The sequence below is a fragment of the Rousettus aegyptiacus genome, unplaced genomic scaffold (genome assembly GCF_014176215.1).
Source record: "Rousettus aegyptiacus isolate mRouAeg1 unplaced genomic scaffold, mRouAeg1.p scaffold_m13_p_2, whole genome shotgun sequence".
Lineage (NCBI taxonomy): Eukaryota > Metazoa > Chordata > Mammalia > Chiroptera > Pteropodidae > Rousettus > Rousettus aegyptiacus.
The window spans coordinates 38104254-38123542 of record NW_023416295.1 but is presented as its reverse complement, the minus strand read 5'-3'; the positions used below and the strand labels follow the sequence as shown (position 1 = coordinate 38123542).

The 19289-nt window shown below is 32.1% G+C and overlaps 1 protein-coding gene across 1 annotated transcript in view; it reads left to right on the top strand.

Moving 5' to 3' along the window:
• The window catches only part of ZNF804A (zinc finger protein 804A), a 231436-nt gene that overhangs the window by 179619 nt on the left and 32528 nt on the right, over positions 1 to 19289 (top strand). Inside the window, exon 2 of the mRNA XM_036236794.1 lies at positions 18660 to 18803. Coding sequence (XP_036092687.1) covers positions 18660 to 18803 — 144 coding nt within the window. The remainder of the gene's footprint in view (positions 1 to 18659; positions 18804 to 19289) is intronic.

The window sequence follows — 19289 nt, the reverse complement described above, 5'->3', positions numbered from 1 at the left end:
AAAAATGTTGGATGTACCTGAACCCAAAGCTGAGGAAGCAGTTATTTTCTCTTTGTTATTTCCCCTTCCTCTTAACACGTTACTCTGTCCATACGCAATAGAAATGAAATAGATCTGAAATCACCTTCAATAAGTGATTTTCACATATATATTGAATTATCTTAAGGATACCTCTTTATTTTAAAAATTTCTTGAAGTAACAAGTATCGAAGGCATTGTAATAGCTTCCCAGATGAGTCTAATCAATTTCTTTTTCCAGTTCAAAACTTGGATGGCTCTCCATTGTCTATAAAATAAAGATCTTGACTGTTTTTATGACATATAAGCCTTCCCAGCCTCAAACAAGGATCTTTTCAAATTTTATTTGTTGAATACTTTTTCACAAATTCTCTGGGAACACCAAATGACTTGTTTCCAGACACTCCATGAACTTTCAGCTTCGTGTCTTCATTCCTGCTCTTCCTCTAGACAAATGTTCTCTACCTGGGTTGGTCTGTTAATTCTTTAATGGTTCACTTAATGCCATTTCCTTTTCATCTTTTCCTAATTTTCTTTACCTCATTGAGTTAAATGAATTATTTCTCTCTCATTTGTGTTCTAATGGTACTTATGACATAGCATTACGACCATCTCCCCAGGTCTTATGGTACCGTTAGTTTTTTGAGAAAGAAACAATTTGGTTTTCTGTTTGCATCCCCAGTACCTAATTCTGTACCTGCCACATATGAAGTACTCATTTCTTTCTTTCTTTCTTTTTCTTTTTCTTTTTTTTGGTGTTAAATTGAATTGTATAATTTCAGGAATATAAATTAATGGTCAGGGTTTTAAAGCTAAGACCAAAATGTGTGGATTTTAAATCCTAATTCTGCCACCTAATACCTCTGAAACTTGGAAGAGCTGCTTAATCTTCCTGGGCCTCCTTTCCAGAATGTATAAATTAGGGTTGATAATACCTACTTTGGATAGTTGCCTTAAGGATTAAATCAGAAACACCCAGCTTGGTGATTAGCATATTGTAGTTGTTTAAAATTAAATTCATTAATAACAATGAAATGTCTTCAGGGGATAGAGACCAAGAAGGAACAATGAGGCAGAGTTTGTCCTTCACAGAGTGCTTATTATTGAAAACAAAAAGCTTCCTGAGCAAGGCAGCCACCAGCCCTTAAATCTACACATGTTTACAAATCTTAAGGAGTAGCTCATGCACATTTCCAGTTACAGACACAGGGAATAGCTCAAAACTGCCAGATTGTGGAATCAGTGCCTTAGAGAGAAAAGTAATAAGTAGAGTTGAATTATAGTGGGACTATTTTGATTAAAATCAGTGATTATAGATATTAATTCTATGGAACTTTTAGAAAAGAGTCCTCAGAGTAAGATTTGATAAACTCATTCTTTATAAATTATTTTAAAATAAATATATCATAGAATTATGTTATTAAAATCGATGTGATTTTTGATCTTAGAATTGGGCAAGTTTTTTTTTTTTTTTTTAACCTATACGTTTGGTACAGACTCTAAATATCTGTTGCTTGAGCAATTTTACAGCCTCCCTTTTAATCTCTCTTCTTAATTATAATAAGGAACCAAATAACAGCAAACTCTATTGTGCCATAAATGTTGTAAATAGGCTTTTACCTCCCTCTCCATCCTTATCTCTCACACACTCTGATTTATTTATTTATTTATTTACTTACTTACTTAGTTATTCATTTTTAATGGCCATGCCCTAAGCTCATGATTGCAATTTTTTTCATAAATTAAGTTTATTGGGGGTAACACTGGTTAATACAATTATATAATTTTGATCCCCTTTACCCACTTCACCTTCCCCCTAACCCCGCATTTGACCCCCTTTACCTCATCTACCTCTCCTCTCCTCCCCACCCTCTACTCTCTGGTAACCACTAGTTTATATGGTTCATGTCCATGATCTGACTAGTACTTTAAAACCTAATAAAACACACTGCTTTTGTTCTCTGACCTCAAGTTTTTTAAGATTCTGTGACTATGTTTTTGATGTCCCTTCTTGCTAAAAACCTGTTCAGACATTTCTTTTCTGGGGTAATTACTGCTATTTCTCTACAGCTCAGTTCAGTTGTCACCTTCTCAAAAGCCTCCCTTGACCCCTATGAAATCTTTACTATAACACTTATGTTACTGGGTTGACAACATCTATTTATGTAACTGTTCATCTCACTATCTCTTGTGTTCCTCTATTCCAGGAAGACTGCCTATCCCTTTTCATAACATCAGAATCTAGCATAGTGTTGATTAACAGTAGGTTAAGCACATACCTGGGTCGTTACTCCAGTGTCATGAGTGATGTAGCTCTGAAATAAAACACTGCCTAATTTAGTCCCTAATATATGGCATATTCTGTAGCCTTACTTTGACATTTCATTTTTTGTATGATTACATCAGATATAGTAGCTTATTTTCTTTTAGAAATAACATTCACTTTACATTTCACATTGAATACAATTCTCATGGTTTTCTTTCAGATTTTTCTGATTTTTTGGTTGATGTCTTGATATTAAAAATATTAAAATAATTTATGGCACTTACTGATGCAATAAAAGATATAATCTTAATAGTTATTTGTTTCTAAAGAGAGCAACAGAGAGAAAGAGATAGAGAGAGAAGGGAGATATGATGGGACATTTTCTACAGAAGATTTAATGTTCTAAAATGTCGTAAATTGGAAAAACAAAAATATTATAAAGAAATTATGTTCTATAGTTCTTATCTAATATTTACTTGTAAATTCTGAATTTTATTATTATCATCTCTTCATTTTAAAAATGGCTACATGTGAAACTCATTAAACATAGTTTACAAGGTGTTAAAGCATTTCTATATTTACGGGGTGCCTGGCATATCCGACTCTGTTCTTTTCCGCAGCAGTGGAGGCCTCCACAGTGGCTTTGGTCATGACAGGAGTAATTAGCCCTAGGATGATCACTGGGGCCCTTGGGAGCCTGCCCCAGGAGGAACAGCAGGGAAAAGCTGGCCACACGATTCAGTGGTCAGAGCAGCCTGGCAGCAGACTTTGCTGAAGGCAGGATCTGGTAGCCAAGAAAAAGAGCATGCATGAGCACACACGAGATTCTCCACGTGGGGTATTTGCAGGGAGTCAGGGCTACTCAATAGCAGGTAGTGGTTTAAGACAAAAAAAAACTTTTTTAAAATTATTGTTCTTATGATCCCATTTTTAGCTCTAGAGAGTTTGGGCATTCATGATTCGTGTTGATTTGTGTTATTATAACTGACTATTATCAGCTTCCATCATTATAGTACAGCATTGCATCCAGACTACCTGTGTTCAAAGCAGATTCTGCCACCAACTAACTGTATGAGCTTGGTCAAGTTTCTTAAATTCTATGTGGCCCAGTGCCCTCATCTGTAAACTGGCAATAGTACTAGACCCAACAGCATAAAGCTGTTGTGAGAATTATGTGATGTGCTATATGTGAAGTGCTCTAAAGTGAGTCTGCTGTGCAGTAAGTACTATACACATATTCACTATTATTAGTTTTATCATTTATTCTACAGATATCCTTAGAAAATTTCTCTATTTTTGCAAATTGATTTTTTCTTCCAGAAAATTACATCAAAAGATAGACTATCCCATTATATGTTAGTATTCATATTAAATATAATTTAACTTTTTTTTATAATTTAACATTTTGACATTCTTACTTTGTATGCCTTGTTTAAATGATTTGTCCTAGCATCAATATGAACCACATAAACACCTTTATCAAAGCATAGCCATACTCTGCCACCAGTACTACAGTAGCAGTCTGGAAATTAAAAATAAAAAATAAAAAATAAAGACATTATCTCTTTTAATATTGACTTGGAAATTCACTATTTTTTCTTAAAATGCATGCACATTATATTTCCTCAAAATTGAATATATAGAAAATATTGTTTTCAAAATTTTTTTCCCTATATTACAAACTAGAGTATAAAACTTTATCCAGTAATATGATAGCTCTACCTAAGCTAAAGGTTATATGTAGGCTACGTGGTTATTCCCTTCCAAGTCCTTCCAATGTTCAGATCATGGATCATGGAGGTAGAATATCATTCTCATTTTGTTATTCAAACTAGTGTTCTCATATTTAAGTGTATATAAACACTGAATAATTTTTTTTTAAATATAAGCTTAACCTAAACTGCCACAACATTAAAGCACAAACATAGCACTGTCAACAAATTACTAACATCTATGCATATATTTATGTAAAGTCAGTAAATAAAGTCATACTGTTACCAGGCCAATTCGAACTTCAGTATTGCACCAACAAGTGAGGTCATTTTGACTGACACGTGGCTGCTATATAATGCTTTGCCTAGTGCATGTGTGCATACCCAGAATTCAGTCGATTATAGTTAGATTCATTAACTTCTAGGCAAAAACATAGCATTATAATGAAGTTTAAATTGTGGGCAAATTAGGGTTGTACCTTCTGCTCAGATGTCCGTAGCCAGATTAGGCCAGCTAAGACTGTGGCGCTCCTGTCCTATGTCTCTGGGGATGCAGGAGGGATTTTCTAACTACCAATAGGGTGTTCTTTGGGTGGTCTTTAGGCTGGGCCCTTATGCCTTTGTTCCCCTGTTGCTCATATCTGACAAGCTACCTAACAATACTGTACCTGTAAATGTCAGTAAATATGCAGACATTATTATTTTAATAGCTGCATACTAATTTATTACATTAGGAATAATAGCATTACTGTAAAATGAACTTTTAGTGGCTCCTAGACAATTTAAAATCTGGACTCCTGTGTTAAATTACATATTTTCACATTTTGAAATGTTATTATGAATTTAAAATTTATTTTCTGAAGCAAAATATCAATTCAGTTCTTAAAATATTATATTTCTTTATTAACAGGATACTCACAACTGACTTATTAACTATTTCACAAAACAGAGAAGCTAGAAATAGGCTGATCTCTCTTTTAAAAGTGACTATATCATGGAATAATTTGGGAAGTGTCAAAAGAAAGAATATACTGTCTAGAATTTAATGTACATATTTTAAAATATAATAGTATCTAATGCACTAGATAATGAATTCGTGACATAATTAAGTTATATTTATTCTAACTATGATGTTCTATACATATAACTAATTCCATAGCAAAATATATATATGTATGTGTATATATATATATATATATAAACTTTGTACTAGATGGAGAATTTTGAGATTTTCCCATCTTGGAATAATTTTTAAAAATATAAAGTTATTATTGGTATTTATGCCTAAGAAGTAGGGGCTGAAATTTTAATAATAAAATGTTCTTAAAGAGAGGAGAAAAAATTAAAACAAAAATCTTTACTGACCCCTTTATATGGCAGGAAAACTAGCAATCAATTCCTTCCTCAACACACACACACACACACACACACACACACACACACACACTCCTCTCACCTCACGAACAATTGTTTTTTTAAAAAATTAAGTTTATTGGGGTAACATTAGTTAATACAATTGTGTTTACCAAAGTCTAGTTTCCTTCAGCTACCATGTATTTGATCCCCTTTATCCACTTCACCCTCCCTCTACTCCCCTATATTTGACCCCCTTTACCCCATCTACCTTCCTCCTCCTGCCCCACCCCGTACCCTCTGGTAACCACTAGTCTATAATCCATGTCCATGAGTCTGTGTTTGTTTGTCCTGTTCCTTTGTTGCTTTTAGGTTTATATCCCACATATAAGTAATATCATGTGATTTTCAACTTTTTCTATCTGGCTTATTTCACTTAGCATGATTATCTCGAGTTCCATCTATGTTGTCACAAATGGTTGTATTTCATCTTTTATTATGGCTAATATTCCATTGTATATATGTACCATCGCTTCTTTAGCCAATCATCTATCATAAAACAATTTGGTCACTTCCATGTCCTGGCCACTGTGAATAATGCTGCTATGAACATTGGTGTGAAAATATCTTTATGGGTGTGATTTTTTAAGTCTTTGGGATAATTCCCAGTAGAGGGATTGCTGGATCATATGACAGATCAATTCTTAGTTTTTTGAGGAACCTCCGTACTGTTTTCCATGGTGGCTGTACCAATTTGCAGTCTCATCAGCAGTGTATGAGGGTTTCTTTTTCTCTGCATCCTCTCCAGCATTTGTTATTATTTGTCTTTTTGATTATAGTCATTCTAACAGGTGATATCTCACTGTGGTTTTGATTTGCATGTCTCTAATAGCTAGAGACAAACCATTGTTTTCTAAATAGATTTATTTCTCTCAGTTACATCCTATTCTGCTTCCTGTTTCCTAAATTAGCATTCTTAAAGATTAAGGAAATATATATTCCATGTTAATTCTTCTAAGCCACTGTTGATTCCTATGAAAGAAAACAATGCCAGCCAGGGTTCCTGGGTAGCTCAGGAAGAGCCAACTAAAAGTCAGACTCACTATAATATGGTATAAGATGTTGGGCCCGTTCTCCTAACTCTTTTAGTCTTGTTTCATCATATATAAAATAGGGCTAATAATATTCACCTGAGGATTAATATTGTTGAAGCTGAAATAATTTTAGTGTAGTGCTCATTTGTGATAATCAGTATATGTTAATGCCCTTTCCTTCTTCATTTTGTCTTCTCCACCCAAATTTTAGTTGTAAGTTTTTCATGTTAAAATGTCTCTTTGCAAAATATCCCTTTTCTTTTGGATACCTGAAACATATGATTATTTCTAAATGGGCTTTCCCCGCTGTGCTAACAATGTATCAAATGCACAGACTATCACTCCCATTTGAAGTTCAAGACAAAGCAGAATTAACCGCAGGGACAGAGCCTGCTGGCACAAATGGAAGGGAGAGCAGGTCTCCATATATTGTTCCTCTTATTATGGAAGTTGTAGCTGCATTATGATCTTTGCAGGGTGTCTGGGAACTCCTGCGATATGACACCTACAGTGTCATGCTTTCTTTTTTGAGAAAATATTTTCTAAAAATGCATAAAGCTAAAAGTTTTGAAGACTATTATTTTACCTTATTTTGTTCTCAGCAAGGCAGTTTCATTCTGTAGCCAGGAAATAAAGAAAAAGAAAAAATATATATATTTGACTTTAGGAACTGGCAGAACTTGTCTGAAATTATTTAGTAATCTATCTTTTCCTTTAATTGAAATGCATATATATATATATATATATATATATATATATATTCCTTTCCCATGTGACCATCTTTTTTAGGATTATACTATTTTAATATGCAAAATTTCTTAGCTATTTCCTTCCCAAGATGCAGTATTAGAAACTATACAAATTTCACATCCAATCCAAAAAATTTCATATAGCATCTTGGCCCCCAAATAGCCCTTATTGGATTTTGTCATGGACTATTCCAATCCAAGTTACTTGAAGGAAACTGGCTATCTTTATTGAATGGGTATAACAACTTTCAGGGTATTTTGATTTTTAAAATGTTTATTATGTTCTTTTGATACTATTATGTAAAAATAAAATAGTAGTTTGAATTTATTAATCTATTGGATTATGCTATGTTTAAAATAGAATAAGAACTGACATGCAAGAAAACATAATTGAATGAAAGTAAATCTGAGAAGAAGTCAGAAAATATAAAATAACTCATATCTAAGCTCTAGGAAATGTAGTCTTGTTAAAATTTCAAGAACAATTTCATAGATTCAACAGAGTGGACATCTCAGAAATAAGTAGCTAATATCTTTCCTTTTTAAAGGAAGATACTCAGAATATGTATTTTCTTATTAATATACACTTTATATAATATCCACTATTTGAAAATAGTTTTGCTGATCATGAAGGGTAGATATTTGTACCTCTGAGTGCATCATTTCTTCTCTCCATTGCAAAATAAATCAATCAGTGAGTCATAATTTCATGTAGAATTGACAATGTTGATTTATATTACAATGTTACAAATCATCCTTTAGAAAATTATTGTATAATATAAAAAATGCACTAAAATTTGCACAGATACTTAGATAGAAAGGATTAAAGTATTAAATCTTAGTAGAAAAAAAAATCTTAGTAGGAAAAAAATCAGTAGAAAAAATATGCTCTTTTACTATTTTAAACATATTTTCCAACCAATCTTAAAAATCTTAGTAGAAAAATCTTAGTAGAAAATAAAATATGCTCTTTTGCTATTTCAAACATATTTTCCAACCAATCAAGTAGTGAAGACCACTAAAATGAACAATGAACAATAAATGATATGTACAACCTCTAAAATTATAGTTTATTCATACCTTTATTGAACATATATTTTTAAACACTTTATTCTAGGTACTCTTTTAGACACTGGGGATATGGTAATAAACAAAACAGATAATGATCCTGACTTCATAGAAGGTATAGTGGTGAGAGATTACAATAGATATATAATGTAATATCGAATAGTGTATACATATAAAATATAAATGTATATATGTATTATTGTGTTTATAGCTTATATTATAGATAATATATAATATATGTATTTATAAGGTAATAATTAAATAACATACAATAATTATGTAATATATAATATGCATGTGTAGTTTCTTGATGAGGAAGACAGACCAGAGAGTGACAATTCTGATGATGGAGGTGAGGATATTTAGGTAAGTTTACTTTTTCTACTCAGAGACTCTCTCAGATTCCACAAATCTTGGTAAGATCATGCTCTACCCTCCCTTCAAAGCCCCTGCCATGAGCTTTGTCAATATAGCAGATCTTCTTGCTGCCTCATCTGTAACCCATCAACAGTTAGCATTTTTGTGCACACAGTCCTGGCTTCCCTCTGGTAGTGCCTAAACTCCTCTCCTGAGAACATTCTCCAAGCACCAGAGACCACTCTACCTTTGAGCATTAAAAAGACCCCAGAGTTCCAGGTATAACCCCCCTCTGGAAACTGGTATGAACCGAAGGTTAAAACAATTTGTTCAATATACAGCTTAGTTCCCTTGCCCTGTGCTCCAAGGTGTGTGTTCTTCACTAGGTTCTAGAGTTCTCAGCATGAACAAATTTCATCTGTTTCTATAGTAACTTCTTTCATAACACAATCCTTACTAGGTCCCATCTCTTCACTTTTAATCTGAGTATATTAAAAGTGGATTTCTTGTAGATAACGTATATTTAGCCTGTTATTTTTGAACCACTCTGACAACCTCTTTTAAATTGGTTTATTAGACCATTCGTACTTAAAGTGATTATTAATATAGTTGATGTAATAGTTGATGTGATGTTTGTACTTATTTGCTTTTTTGTTTGTTTGTTTCTCTCTTCCCCTATTTTTTTTTCTTCTCTGTTTTTAACTGAACAATTTATATGATTTGAATTTATTGTTCTCTTAGTATATTGATTATACTTCTTTTAATACATTTTTATGGTTGATTTAGAGTTTAAAACATACATATTTACTAATTTAAATTCACCTTCACATAACACTATGCCATTTGACATGGAGTCCAGATATCTTATAAAAGAGTATTCCTCATTCTTTCCTCATTCCTTTCTGATATTGATGTGATTCATTTTACTCAATTGTATGCAATAATCACCCAGTTTATTTTTAGTACTCTTGTTTTAGACAAAGTTAACCTTGTCTATAACTTTGTGTACGTATATATGTATACACATTTATATATACATTTATATGTATATACATTTGTGTGTGTGTGTGTGTGTGTGTGTGTGTGTGTGTATATATAGTTACTTTATCTTCATTTATTTCTTCTCCAAAGGTTTTTCTATTTGATTTGCTTCATAAGAATTTAAGATTTCTTGCAGGGTATATTTGTTAGTGACAAATGCACTTAGTTTTTGTTTATCTGAGAAAGTCTATTTCCACTTCACTTTTGAGGAATAATTTTACTGAATAGAATTTTATGCTCATGCTGTGTTTTTTGGTTGGTTTTTGTTTTTCCTTTCAACATTTTAAATATTTCAAACTATCATTTCACTATCTTCTGGCTTGCATAGTTTCTGATAAAGAATTTGTTGTACTTCTTATCCTTATTTCTTCATAATTAAGGATTTTTTTTCTGTTTTAAAATCTGAATTCAAGATTTTCTCTTTGCCTTTGGTTATCAACTGTATAAAAATAATATTTCTGGATGTTCGTTGTTGTTATACTGTTATTTATATTCTTTTGGTGTTCTCTGAGCTTCCTATACCTGTATTTTGGGATTTGTTATTAATTTGGGAAATATTTCAGCCATTATTACTTCAAATATTTCTTCCACTTTATTCTCTCTTCTTCTAGTATTTCAAATATGCACGTTATACCTCTTGATATTATCCCACAGTTCTTAAATGTTCTGTTTTCTTTCTTCCTTCTTTGCATTTCAGTTTGGTAAGATTATATTGAAAGATCTTCAAGTTCACTGATCTTTTCCTCAGCTTCATTATGTCTCTTGGGTCTTTTGAATGAGTTCTTCATTTCTGTTAAAATGTTTTTCATTTCTAGAATTTTCTTTTGATTATTTATTGTAATTTCCATCACTCTGTTCACCTAACTCATCTATTCTTGTATGTTGTCTACCTTATGCACTAGAGTCATTAACACATTAGTCATAGTTATTTTAAATTCTCTCTCTGGTAATTCCAAATATCTACTTAATATCTGAGAAACAAAGAACGAATTATTCAAAAAAGAAAAGCCTTTTCAGTGCTTCTCTTCTCCCTTCAAACTGGTTTTTTCTTACCTTTTAGGATGCTTTGTAACATTGTGTTGAAAACGGATGTGTGAGAGAATAAGAAGAAGGTAAAAAGATCTTTTTAGTGTATTTCTGTTAATCTGTCTAGATGCTAGGCTGTAGCTGTTTTCTGTAGTTGTAAGTATAAGAGGCTTGAAATTCATTTAGCATCCTCAAATGTGTGTGTCTTTTTAATTTTGTGCTCCCTTATATACATCTTCACAGGGAGAATGTGCAACTATTTCAGCTCTAATCCACTATTATACTGGAGGCTTATAGCTGGGTTGGTAAAATGTGGGGAAGAGGATGCATTCTATAACCTTTTGATTAGATATTAATCATTTAATGTGTCTTTGTCTCAGGGCTATAACTGTCTTATGTGTTTCTACCAGGTATAGCCTCTTTTTTCCTCTCTCCCCCATGCCCCAGCTCTACTTTTTGGCCTTTGTCATTTCCACTCTATGTTCTTGAAGCCATGACCCATGATGGCAATGTTACCCCCATAACTTACGTGAGACAGGAAGACTGCAGGGAAAGTAAATTAATTTCCTTGGCTTGAATAAAGTTTTTGAACTGACATGTGGAAATACCCTACTATCAGGCATAGGCCTTAGTTATAGAGGAGACTCTTGGTTTATTTCACAATAGTTCTTCCCCTCCAACTTCCAGGGACAAAAAAGGACTCTTTTGCACATTATTATTATGAGAATATTGTGGGGTTCATAAAAGGAAAGTCTACAAAAGTATTTGGTAATTCTTCTGAGGTCACAGCCACCAAGAGTTTCTGTTTCACACACTAGACCATAGTCAGCCTATAGCAATTCATCAAAGTGCACATTTAAGAATTCTTACCAGTTCATAGCTCTAGCAATTTCTAAATAAAGTAAGCATATATTAGTTGCTATATCTCTGAATGTGTTTGTCTGTCCAGGTTTTGAAGTGGTATTTTAACCCTGTGACCTCTGTTCTATGACAATTCTAAGAAAAATAATTGATTTTCATTTTTCATAGATTATTCTTGTTGTAAGTACAGGAGTGATAACTTTCAAGCTCTGTACATGTTATAGCTGAAATTAAAAAATATTTACCAGCTTCTTGTTCTCTCTTACTTTGCCACTCTTCTACCAGTGTTTCCCCAAATCTCAAATAAATCACTTAAAATCAACTCCTTGTCTCAATGTCTGTTTCTGGAAGAACTCAAGGTAGGATAACCAGTGAGACAATTTACTAAAGAAACTGCTCAGTCTTACCCTAGGTGACTGTTACAACTGAGACAGTAACAGATATACACTAGATCATTACATGACTTTCTTCTACCTTTCAGAGAAAATGGTTGGTGCCTGTAAATTTAAAATATTTATAAGTTGAGACAAGTTCCATAAATTACTGCCACTCATATTCTACACCAGGATGCTTTGCAGAATCTATTTATATAGAATTCTCATGTTGGAATTACCCATTAAAATCCTACACACCTCAGTTAGTACTGAGCTTCAGAAAACCTGACATACTTTTCTGGTTTGCCTTGAAAGTGCAATACCCCACAACCTTGCTTTATGCACAAAAAGACTGCAGAATAATGTTAAATTTTAACCAAATATCAATGGATGATGTCCCTCAGATCTTTCCAAGTACCATGAAGACAAAAGTCTAACTCAATCTTCTTGTACCTTTTCAAGTTATACCAAATACTGACTTATATTAACCAGAGAATCTAACAAGTACTGGTCACAAGCTAAGGCTTCTTGGAGGAGCCATGGATGGAAAAAGTAATGGGTACTCCAAAGAAGTATCATCTTGATGAGTATAGCCCAATGAGACAGACAGACAACACTGTACTCTGACAGCTGAAGCTTGGGAATCAATCCTTTTACGTGAATAGGTTCTAAGGTTAGAAACCATTCTGTCTCTCCCATGGTTATCCACTAAATAATCACAGAATAGGAATAATAAAACCTTATGAATGAATTCTCTTGTCATGAAACTAATTCTGAAAGAACTTATCAATTTTGAGAAGCAACTTTACTTGCTCCAATTCTGATAAATGTGGATATTAAGGTATACTTTGTTTTTGCTGTTAGCTTGCACTTGGTCTAGCTCACCCAAGTTTTCCATAATGATATGATATTCAATACACAGCCTTTTCAGTATTCAGTCTCTGACTTCACCTTTGATGGTGGTGTAGATGAGTTTGCATTTCTGTGGTATCCTTAAAAAAATCCCTCACATTTAAATGTACATTTTTATTATATCTCTGTGCAATACATCTGTGACTTTTGATAAAAATGTGACTTTCTGACTCAGCCTTTAGTTGCCTCTTCTATATTCCTCCAAATCATCTTGTTACACATTTTTTAGCCTTTCAGAACAGAATGACATGTATTTTGAGACAATAGCACAACATTTTATCACCCCAAAATGGTTGCCCTCTTGTCTAACAGGGATGAATTTAAGCCAGATAAAGACTAACATCAGTCTTCTCACATGCCTTCTTCTCACATGCCTTCTTTTGTACTCCATCTCTTCCTTACTGTAAATATAGCTTTCAGACTCCACTGCCCAAAAAAGTTCTATAACACTTTTCTTCCTGAATAAATTTCTATTTTTCTTATGTTAAAAGGAAAGATAAAAAAGGGAAAGAAGACAGAATAAAAAGTATCTCTCTTCCTGAAAAATGATAAGGCAAGTCATTTTTGAAGAAATAGCATTTTAGCAGAGTTCTGTTAGGAGTGAACAAATGTTTCTTGTAAACATCTGGTGTAAGAACATTTCAGAGAGAGTAAATAACAAGTGCAAGTGTCAAAGCGGGTCTAGAGTTAAGAACATTTCAAAAACATTAAGGAAATAAAGGTGCCTAAAACAAAGTGAGATAAAAGAAAGAGAGAATAATAGACGATAACAGAGATGTAGCCAGGTACCAGGTAGATTGGGAATTGTAGGTCCTTGTAAGGATATTTATTCTAATAATAATGGGAGACTTTTCGAGAGTTTTGAAATAAAGAATAATGTTATCTTAAATTATTATAGAAAACATAGCTTGTCAGCAAGACATTCATAGAAAACACCAACATACTTATAAGCTTAATCCAGTTCTTAAAAGTCAACCCCAGGATAAAAGCTTCTATGCAAGTAGTTTATTTGGGAAGTGATCCCAGAAAGCAGAAGTTCTTTCTGGTTTCTGGGATCACTTCCCAAATAAACTACTTGCATAGAAGCCTTAATTAATGTAAGGATATGCTCTTTGCTACTACTGCAAGTAACTGGTGCTTCATCTCATGGGGACTATCTGTAGAATCTTAGAAACATGTCTCATGAATCTCCGCCTGGGAGATAAAATAGGAAATACTTATTCTTGAGTTCTTAACCTCTTAGCAGTCCTGGGGTGTACATTTCCTAGTGCTGACTGGGATCTCACAGGCTCCAGTATCACGAGTCAGAGAAGCCCTTGACAAGCAGGGAAAAATGTCTCATCATAGACTGTGGCAAAATGCAGTGAGGTGATACTATGTTCGGATCCTGGAGACTGACTCAGAACCAGTCACTTAGTGATGTACAAGAGGTACGTCCCAGAATATGTGCACTATTTTATAGGAAGTATAGACTATAGATTTCCAAATGAAATATTTTCTGTCTGGTTATCATTCTAGAAAACAATTTTGAGATCTCTTCTTGGATTAATCTTTTCATTACAATCAAATTTTAACAAGCAACTTTTTTTTTTTTGCTTTCTGTTTTTAAAGAAACTCTAATAAAATTTATCCTGCCTATAAATTACAAAGATGCTTTTATTCTTAATAGAGTAATGGGAAAGGAAAAGAGATTTTTTGAATTATTTTCAGCATTGAAAATAATTATATTCTTAACAGTACCCAATCTATTAATTTAAACTACTTTAAATAGAATTTCTAGCAGACAGATCAGGATGTAATGTATTATTACAACTATTCTTTAGCAATGATAATTTGTATACATTATAACTTGGTATTAGCTCTAAAGATGTTTCCCAAGTGACTGGGTACCACAAACCCAAGCATGAACACTATTTCAATAATACTATATATCTGGTGCTGCTAGTTTCTGTTTGGTTTGCTTTTTATGTGTGCATAAAACAAAAGACAGTGCTAATAATTTTTATTATTATTTATTGAGTGTCTGCTAATGCTGGAAATGCAACAGTAAACTAAACAGGTACAAATCCCTGCTCTTGTGGAACTCACATTCCTCAGGGAAGTGCACCAAGTTATGTATGGGTGCCTTGTAAAAGAGGCTAACTATTATTTGATACCATGTTATGCTGACGCCACCATGAGATGCTTCATTTTGGAGTAGAAATTTTTCTCCCTTCAAAGTCTAACTTTGTAACTATTCATTTTTGATATAAGGTTGACGGCCTAGGAACTGTGGATAAACATTAAATTTTCTGTTTTAATTTGCTGATCTAAAAACAAAAAAAAATGTACTGCACAGCTGCTAATGTTGTATATCAAAAAATTCTTGACTTTATAACTTGGAGTTGTATGCTGCTTCCCTAAAAGTAAGCATTCAGCCTTTAGTGCTTTTAAGTGTCTGTAACATGTGATGAGTTTAGATGACTTGACTACCTATAAGCAGCTGTCCCTCTCTTCTTCACTTTCTGCCACCACATTCAGTGGAATGTTGCAGAAATTGTGTAGATAGTTGAACAAAATAGCTTTGCGAGATGGGGGAGGAATTTGGTGTTGACATGTATGAATAGCTGTGCTCCTCTTTCATCTTATTTAAATTTGTTTTTCACCTTCTGCAATGGGATGGCTGTGCTGAATATGTGTTATTGTGCTTTATAATGTCAGTCAATATCTCTTTTAATATGATTCACAGTGGAGAAGTAGAGGGCCAAGGGACATTGGGGCATGTCAGTCTAACAGCTGATTTTGTTTACATATGTCTTAAAATATATATAATCAATGGCAATACAAATGACTCCTTTCTCTTATGATACACACATATTTAAAATAACCAGTCCTCTAATTCTACCAACATTTTCTGGAAACATCTCTGACACCTTATTGCAAGCTCTAACCCAAATATGTTTCTTACTTGTGTAGTCTATTGCAACCTAAGCTTCTGCAAAGCTGTTTCTTTTAATATCTTAAAGGAAAATAGAGATAGAAATAGAGAAAGAAAACAAGTAGGCATCAAAATGTTAATAGTTTTATTTAAGTGAAGATTATATGAGTTAATTGTCGTATTCTTGTAATATCTCTTCTGAACATTTTTTCAAATGTAAAGCATAATTTAAATTTTTTATGGAAAATAAATTTCAATAAGGGTAAAACTGAAAGAGAGAAGACTAGAATTGGGGACTAAGAAACATGATGCTAATGTACAGGACTTATTTATTTAATCTTGTTTTCAACAAACTAGTTTAAAATATTAGACAACAATAGTTATTTGAACATAGTCACTGTATTATTGAAGATAATAAAGAATGATTGATGTTTCTTTATTGTCTTTGTTTATTTAGGTCTAGTATTGGTTTATTAGTTTCACGATAATGTTTTTAAAAAGTTCTATTTAGAGGTGCATACTGAAAGATTTGCACATAACATTATATGAACTTGGAATTTTTTTTAAAAAAATTATCTGAGACTGGGAAAAGACTGTGAGATAGGCTAGGATAAAATAAAACAAGCTTAGGTTGAAGTTGATAATTGTCGAAGCTGAATAATGAATTTATAGGCATAATTACACTTTTCTCTCTATTATTTTTATGTACTTAAAAGTATAAATAAAGAAAAGCTATGGATCAGATTAGCTGGGTTCAAATATGGAATACGCATTCATACTTGTAAAATGAGGAGATGTCTAGAATATACATGTCTATAAAATTAATCAGGAGTAAATTAGTTAATACATCCAAACTCTTTCTTACACAACGACTGACCCTAAACAAGCCCTGAATAAATGTTGGTTATTATTTTTAGATTTGTTTTTTCTCTTCAAATCTAGGCAGAGGCTAATATTTTTAAAGAATGCAATTTACTCAAGAGTCTCAGTTTGCTTTCCTCAAAGATTTTGCATTTTAGTGAAAAGAATAAGTAGGAAACAATTATTTTTCTGGAGGAATACCAATCTTAGGAAAAAAAAAACTTACACTATAATAAACAATAACCAAATATTTAGAGAGAAGAAATAGCTTAACTGTAATTATAATTAATGAGGAACATCAACTAGTTTGCAAAGAAATTGCAGTTCAAAAATATTGTTTTGAGAGCTAATTCAGCTTTGGACCAAAAATTGTTGCTATTATTATATAATGCATATTGACTGGAATTTTATCTCTGCTTCACACACTTTAGCCATGAAATTATAGTACTTAATTTTTGTTCCATTTAAATTGGCTAATCTACAAAGTATTGTTTTGAAGTTTTTGTAAAAAATCCATAAGTAGTTTATATGATTCATTTTCATATTTTTAAACTAACCTTTTTAAAAACATATTGAAAGTCATCAAAAATACCAGAGAATTCCACAAATTTGCTAAGACATAGTTAATTTATTGAAATTGATGGAACCATATGAACAAGTTGAATGATTTTGCCATTTATCACCTCTTGCTATACACTTGATAAAACTAATACAACATAACAATAGATCATTGTCTTTAAAGTGAGGAAGTGAGCTGTATATTTATAGGTTATGGCAAATACTACAAGCTATAAGTACAAATTATGGTGAACATTATGATATGACATGTGTACACAATATATAGTACCATAATGTAAGACATATATTTGTCATTAATTAAATTACAATTAGTAAACCACTTTTAAATTTTATAGAAGTAATTTAAACAGTCAAACTATGAGTCCTTTCTATCCTTTATATTTGATAAAAAGACAATCATCATTTCCATAGAGAGAACTGTAACATTTTATTCTATGTCCCAGGGCTGGAAAGAGTGAGTGTCTTACAGTAGCATATAATAGGCCTGCATATGTACTTATTTTGGATTATAAAGGAGTTATGTGTGAGAGAATCTATTGTTAGAAACATAATATAACTAAGATAATGATTGAAGTTTAGGTGTTCTTCATATCAGCATTTCAATGAAAGACTTGGACAGTGTTTTAACATGTAAAATTTATACTGTCTGGCAATGTTAACATTTAAAGAGGCATGAAATAATAAATTTAGACTAAAGAAAACTTTAAAGTCACATTCAAACATTTTACTAGTTTATGCTTTGTAAATGAAAGCTACTGATAACTGACTATATTTTCCATCTTTTCTGGAGTTTGATTATGTAGCCATCTTTATTTATGATAAAAGCAATCTGCTTATACGGTTTAATCTTTTAGTTTAAGTAAAGAATTGACAGAAAAGAATCTTATTTTTTAAAGACTAAAGAATATTTGAAAGTTCAACCTAAACTGATATGAGTCAAGATGAAAACATTAGTCAAATGAAATCTAGTTGTGATGAATAAGTTACTACATAGATATCTGAGGGAACAAACAAGCAAACAAAAATACTTGAATATTTGTGCACCCCTATGGACTTCATCAAACAGGACACATTTTAGATGTTGCTCAGAATTTAGAAGTTTTATGTTAACTAAGGCATTGCCAGAAATATACTGTTGTTGAATCAACATGGCTATATATTTATTTTTTTTAGTGCTAACATAGCACAGGAACTTGTTCAAGCAAGGACTTCTATTTCTTTCTCAGATTTCCTTGTCTTTTCCATTTTTCTACTTTTCTTTTTACCATTTATTATGGATTCTTCTGTTAACCTTTTGTTTTCTTTAACTCATAATTTTTTCTAATTTGATTTGCTGTTATTTGCTTTATTGTTCTCTTTGTCTGTTCAATTCTGCTTTTAACTGTAATTATTATACTAGTTGACAACCATCAGAACAAAGTAAACTCACGGGAGAGCTAATTGCTTCATTCTTTGAACTTTTATTTTTTAGGATTATGCTGAGAAGGAGAACACTATAGCAAAAGCTCTAGAGGATCTGAAGGCCAATTTTTACTGTGAACTCTGTGACAAGCAGTACTATAAGCATCAGGAGTTTGACAATCACATTAATTCATATGACCATGCTCACAAGCAGGTAAGAAAGAAATCTCCAAAAATAAATGACATTTCTGAAATGTTATAATAATTTAAATTGTGTAGACTGTATGAATGTGATATTTTTATTTATTGTGTCTTTGTTATGCCATTTTTAAAGATGTCATTCTGGGATGAGGATTTGAAGAGTTTTTTTTTTTAAAGCACCAAAGATAAAGTCTGAAATAAATGACTAACAAAAAAATACCATTCAATTGCCTGTTAGTAAATGACAGGATTTTTTAAATTATATTTTATGGTGGCGACCCTCTATATTACCTCAAAATTTATTAAATTTTAAATATTTTAGTCAGCTAATAGTATTTATTAAATATAAATCAATTTATTCATAGTTCTTTTATAAAGCATTTGCAAATTTTGCAAATTTAAACAACCATAAACCATGAAAAAACCAGGTTTCGTATAGTAAAAATAATCTAGGGATATTGGTTAAGTAAGTACTTAATATGTATATAATTTAGTTTAT